The sequence below is a fragment of the Aquarana catesbeiana genome, linkage group LG09 (assembly GCF_042186555.1).
Source record: "Aquarana catesbeiana isolate 2022-GZ linkage group LG09, ASM4218655v1, whole genome shotgun sequence".
NCBI lineage: Eukaryota > Metazoa > Chordata > Amphibia > Anura > Ranidae > Aquarana > Aquarana catesbeiana.
In genome coordinates, this window is record NC_133332.1 from 58,505,004 (window position 1) to 58,511,003 (window position 6,000).

The 6,000-nt window shown below is 37.9% G+C and overlaps 1 protein-coding gene across 1 annotated transcript in view; it reads right to left on the reverse strand.

The window, feature by feature from the left end:
- Positions 1-5,162, reverse strand: part of LOC141107686 (cytochrome P450 2C23-like) — a 41,630-nt gene extending 36,468 nt beyond the window's left edge. Inside the window, exon 1 of the mRNA XM_073598590.1 lies at positions 4,939-5,162. Coding sequence (XP_073454691.1) covers positions 4,939-5,118 — 180 coding nt within the window. The 5' untranslated portion in view covers positions 5,119-5,162. The remainder of the gene's footprint in view (positions 1-4,938) is intronic.
- Between the last annotated feature and the right edge of the window lie 838 nt (positions 5,163-6,000).

Genomic DNA, 6,000 nt, shown 5'->3' on the forward strand with positions numbered 1-6,000 from the left:
ACCAGTCGATCAACTCCACAGAGTGTCTCTCCACCACCATGCAAGCCGCCACAGGGAACATCTGAAAAATCAGTTCCCCCTAAATACCATGAGATACACCTGATTTCTATCCATTGAGATGTCATTAGCGTGCGCCGAGCCACCGCAAGATGACATCAACGGATACGACTCCAGACTGTGCATGTGGACATGCACAGTACTGCACGACGATTTGTAACTGTGAAACACAAAAAACAAAAACGTTGGCCCATCCACAAGTCTAATATCTGTGTGTGCCATCTAGTGGATCTAACACAGAAGACAAGAAGATGGGGAATCACACAGTCGCCCAAAAGAAATAGACCCCCAAAAACAACCGGAAGTCGGACATGGAGAGTAATGGCCCCTATTCATAAGGATCCAATCCAAATATCGAGGAATATAATTGAAGGATAAAGAGGGGATTATGTTAATCTAGAAATACAAAAATATCTTAAGACATTAAATAGTATTGACTATATCATTTCAATATCAAAGTGTCCAGATAACCATTATTTATATAAAATTCTAACCCTACAGTATCGCAGCATCCAAAATGTTGGGTACCATAAGGCTGGAGCCACTGGCAGAATGGAAAGGAAAGAGGATGGGGACCTCCAATAAAAGGAGCAAACAAAAATCTTAAGATTTGTATGATGAGAGACAATGATAGCGCCATGAGGTCCTACGGGATACCAATTGATCCCATGGGATCAACACCTACAGAAAAGGTCTGTAGAAGCTGACCTCATTAATCCCTGGGGAATTAAGAGCAGAAAGCTTTTCAATCCAGTAAGTCTCGGCCCAACATTGTTCTCCGATGAAAGATTTCTGAAAAGAATATGCTAAGTGCGCTTACAATCCAGTGGCTAAAAAATATAAGTGAATGGTGACAAAGTAGATAATTAAATCAATCTAAAGTGAGTATATCAGTTACCAATAATATTGTGAAAAAATAATAAAAACAAATATGAAAAATGTGACAAACACAAATATGAGTTCCGTGATCTTATACCAAAAATATCAAGTCTATAATAATTGAAATCATTCCAAAATTGATAAGTGACTAGTAAAAAGTTAACAGATATAAGTAGTGAAGGTGAATTAGGTCCATTCATAGAGAGTTCAATGAAGATACACCACTCATATAGGAAGGGATCACATATCCACAGTTCGTTTAAACACAGCCCATGTAGATGGAAAAGGAGTGGAGACAAAGTATGAAGAAGAATCCCAGCCACCGGTGACTTCAGTGGGCAATAAGGATGGACCCTTACCGGACACGGTGACCTCCTAAATAGCAAGGTCTTGTGAGTGTGGGGCAGCAGAGGCAGTGAGAGGTATAGCGAGTGCCTTCCTCGAGATTGACATGCTGGAATTGCCTCCGGTCAGAACGAGGATTCAGACGCCGCCATCCACCTGTCCCTGCAGAGGGCCATATCTGCACGCTCACAAGACCTTGTTGGACCTAATTCACCTTCACTACTTATATCTGTTAACTTTTTACTAGTCACTTATCAATTTTGGAATGATTTCAGTTAATATGGACTTGATTTTTTTGGTATAAGATCACTGAACTCATATTTGTGTTTGTCACATTTTTCATATTTGTTTTTATTATTTTTTTGCAATATTATTGGTAACTGATATACTCACTTTAGATTGATTTAATTATCTACTTTGTCACCATTCACTTATATTTTTTAGCCACTGGATTGTAAGCGCACTTAGCATATTCTTTTCAGTTTATTACACCGATATTAGTGTTTTTTTTTTGTTGCAGCTGCAATATAAGGTGTTCTATTAGCGCGGTTTCCTTTTTCCTTTTATAGTTTTTTGATGAAAGATTTCTGCCCTATTTGAATCATGTACATTTTTGGTTTTGGTTCATTGATGATCTTCTGATTGTGTGGACAGGGTCTAGAGATTAACTGTTGGGGTTTCTCGATGCCCTCAACATCAATGAGTACAAATCCCAATTAGGTTGGTGTTTCTTTGGATTACTCTCATTAGGATTAGATCAATGTTGGGATGCTTCAATCATTCTAACAATAAGCCTCTTTAATGTTCTTTATATATTACATAGAAACTATATTTGGCTTTGGATGGTTCCTTGGACTATTTCCATCTACACCTGACTTCAATTTTCATTTGGATAACACACTCTCTCCCCACCCAGATTATATGCACCGCTTAGTGAAAACTTCATAGGTGTGTATCACCAATTTAAATGTTTTGAATTTAATTATCTGTAATATAATGGCTGTGAGATTTCTCCACCCTATGAAGTTCTTATTTTTAAAGTATCTTCTTTTTTATGTAACAGTCTCCTTATGTGACTTCACTTTTCCTGATTCCCGCACTCGCCCGGGAGATTGCCAATTGCCAACTTGTGACGCTTAAAATTCTGGTGTTGGCTATGTGGGTGATTTTTCTTTTTTGCTTCAAAATCCACCATTTCGTATGAGCTCAATCCTTAATATTGAGGGATGTACTGAGGGGTATATTAGACTCTATCTTTATTAATTTAAGATGCATGACAGTATACCTTGAAGGTTGGTTATTAGTTATGCGTTTTTGATTCTAATATGAAGAAGGGGTAACCCTAAAACATGTAGAGTGTACAACTGGAAGAACAAACTCTGCGTTTAACAGCGTGGGATCATCATTATATATATCTAAGTTCTTCCAATTTGTGTCAGACAAGTGGATACTCCATGATTAGTAGCATCCAATGCAATTTATCTACTATTGAAGGCTTTTTATTATGTGTGTGTTTGTGTTTAATGAATTTATATATTTTTGTAAATTGACTGTTGTAAGTTTATACCGTACCACGAGAGTCCATGTTGCCTCCACAACTGTCCAAATTTCTACTTGTTACATTAGTATATGAAAAAGCAAAGAGGTAATTCATTTTCACTTGCTGCATATAGCGAGCACTATAATTTATGACGGGTATAACAACAAAATGAATCTGAGCTATATTTAGCCCAGTTTATATTTTTTTTCTATACTAAGTCATTGTTTATTTAAACCTACACTATCCAAAAAAAAACTGAAATGTCAGCTTCTGGTTAAACGATTCTTTAAAGCTGCATTAAACAAAAATGTAATAGATGTCATTAGATATGGTAGCTGCATTCGTTTTCTTCTTTTAGGATTTTTTTCCACTCTGTTTCACCTGGTCAAAAAGAAATACCACCTAAATGGGACTTTAAAAGACCACCAACTCTGATATAAAAATGAATAACTTTAGTGATACCGCATAATTCAATACAAATGGGTAAAAAGACGTATAGCATCTGTACAGTACATACATAATACACAAAAACAAAACACAAAGAAAATCTTAGTATACAAAGGAACATCAATACTCTCCAATGGGTAGTGTACCCTGATACCCAACGCGTTTCCAGTCTTTATAAAACACCTTCATCAGGGATAGAGAGTGACGTATACTCAAATAAATTTTAATTCAATTTGAATGATTCCATGTTCAAAACAGGAGGCAGCTGTTTCAGTAACCACAAAGGCGGACGCCAGACCAGGATAGCTGGATGCATAAAATATAATGCATTTCCAAAGTGTGTATGGCAGTAAGTGTGCTTGGCAGCGATCAGACTCCACCCATGGACAATAGCAGCATATATGGTATCACCGGGGCGGGATATCACTAAAGCTTCAAATGTAGTTACTCAATAAGCGAATAGGATCCGTGAGTCCCTGGTCTCATATGTCCTGTGGAAAACGAGATCAGGCACTAACACAGGGACACCACGCTTCACAAAGGATCTCGTTTTCCACAGGACATATCCCGTCCTGGTGATACCATATATACTGCTATTGTCCGCGGGTGGAGTCTAATCGCTGCCAAGCACACTTACTGCCAAACACACTTTGGAAACGAATTATATTTTATGCATCCAGCTATCCTGGTCTGGCGTCCGCCTTTGTGGTTACTGAAACAGCTGCCTAATGTTTTGAACATGAAATCATTCAAATTGAATTAACATTTATTTGAGTATATTTCACTCTCTACCCCTGATGAAGGTGTTTTATAAAGACTGGAAACGCGTCGGGTATCAGGGTACATTACCCATTGAAGAGTATTGATGTTCCTTTGTATACCATGATTTTCGTTATGTTTTGTTTTTGTGTATTATGTATGTACTGTACAGAAGCTATACATCTTTTTACCCATTTGTATTGAATTATGCGGTATCATTAAAATCATTCATTTTTATATCAGAGTTGGTGGTCTTTCAAAGTCCCATTTAGGGGGTATTTCTTTTTGTTAAAGTGCATCAGGGATGGGACTACCATACTCTGTATCTGACATGGTAGAGGTCTCCTTCTCTTCTGTTTCACCTGGTGATCTGGCCAGTAACGCACTTCCTGTATTGGGATGTCTGAATTCTGGATGAAGTAGTAAAGCAGACAGCTTTGGACAGTAGGTTGTCAGTCTGGGGAAAGGGCAGTGTTACACTAGCAGATTTAGATGGACTTGTCTAACAATTTAAAGCTGAATTCCAGCTAATACTTTATAAACAGCTAAAATAAAATAAAAATTCCTTTTGGGATAAAGGTTTTACAGTACATAAGTAAATAAAAGCTGACCATTGTAATGGATTTTCTCATCCTTCTAACTGCTACTTTGTCTGGACAGCTTGGTCTGTTGAAGGAAGTTGAAAAAGATCAGACTTACTGGCTGAATAACCGGGTAAAAATAATGGAAAAAAGCCAAAAAAGAGAATGAATGCAGCCACCACATCTAAGAATCATTGAACTGCAATGTAATACATTTTTGTTTTGGGGTTTAATACTGCTTTAATTATTAAAAAATAATAAATGGTAAATTCAACCTTACATCTAACATTGGGCTTTTAACGGTTTCAAAGAAAGTTAAGGATATCTGACCTTTACAAATGAATTGGCCATTGATCCCATCCTCATGTTTAATAAGTTTCCGATCAGGGGCAGAGGGGTCGGACCTGGTGGGAGCCCCCGTTTCCTGTACATCGTCTTCCATGTTGAGAAGATGAAGTAGCAACAGGAGAGAAGAATCAGCACTGCAGTCAACAGCCCTGTCAGTTCCATGGTGGTACATAGACTGAAACATCTGATACAGCAATTATGTCTCTTGGTTAACTTAAAAGGGTGGAGTGGTGTTGGATAACATCCAGTTGCACCTAATTTGTCACTTTTCTGATGAAGGTGCTAACTCCCTTAAGGCAAATCATTATTCATCAGTACGTCCTTGCCAAGATTCTTTTTGCAGATACAAATTTACATGTATATTCAACACTATAGCAAGGGGGTTTCTTCATCATTCATAGACAATATTTATTCCGGCATTGATGTAAACTATCTATTGTGCATTGCAAGCATTACATATTTGGATACGTATATGTTCTCAGAGCGAAAGCCCGTTAAATCATATAGGAATCAGCACAACCACCCATAATAGGAATAAAAAATAATAAAATAAATGTCTTATAAATCCAGGCTAAACTGCAGCCAACACTTCCTCGGTGTGTTCACAGCCAGCCACCGTACAAATTTCTTTTGTGTGAATAAGTGTAGGCCTACTGAGGAAGCCCAATCAGAGGGCTTAACGCGTACAAGTGGGAGTAGCTGAAGCTCCTGACGTCATACATTGCATACCACTATCAGCTGGGAGAGCTGGAGGTTTTTATATGCCTGTTATCCGAATGTTCTTGTGAGTGTTTTTAATCTTGTTTTTTGCAATAAGTGTGGGTGAATGGAGAGCACTATGGTGTTTCTGATCTGTCGCATAATATACTGAGGATCGGGGACTGAAGAGTGAGAGGGGGTAGAGACATAAACAGAGGAAAAAAATCTTGCGAGCCACAATAATCCAATACCTTAGTGGAGAAACAACTGAAATAAATACCCAGCTGCAAACGCAGATCACGTATTCATTACCGTGCGGTGAAACATAAACAAAAAATTGCGTTG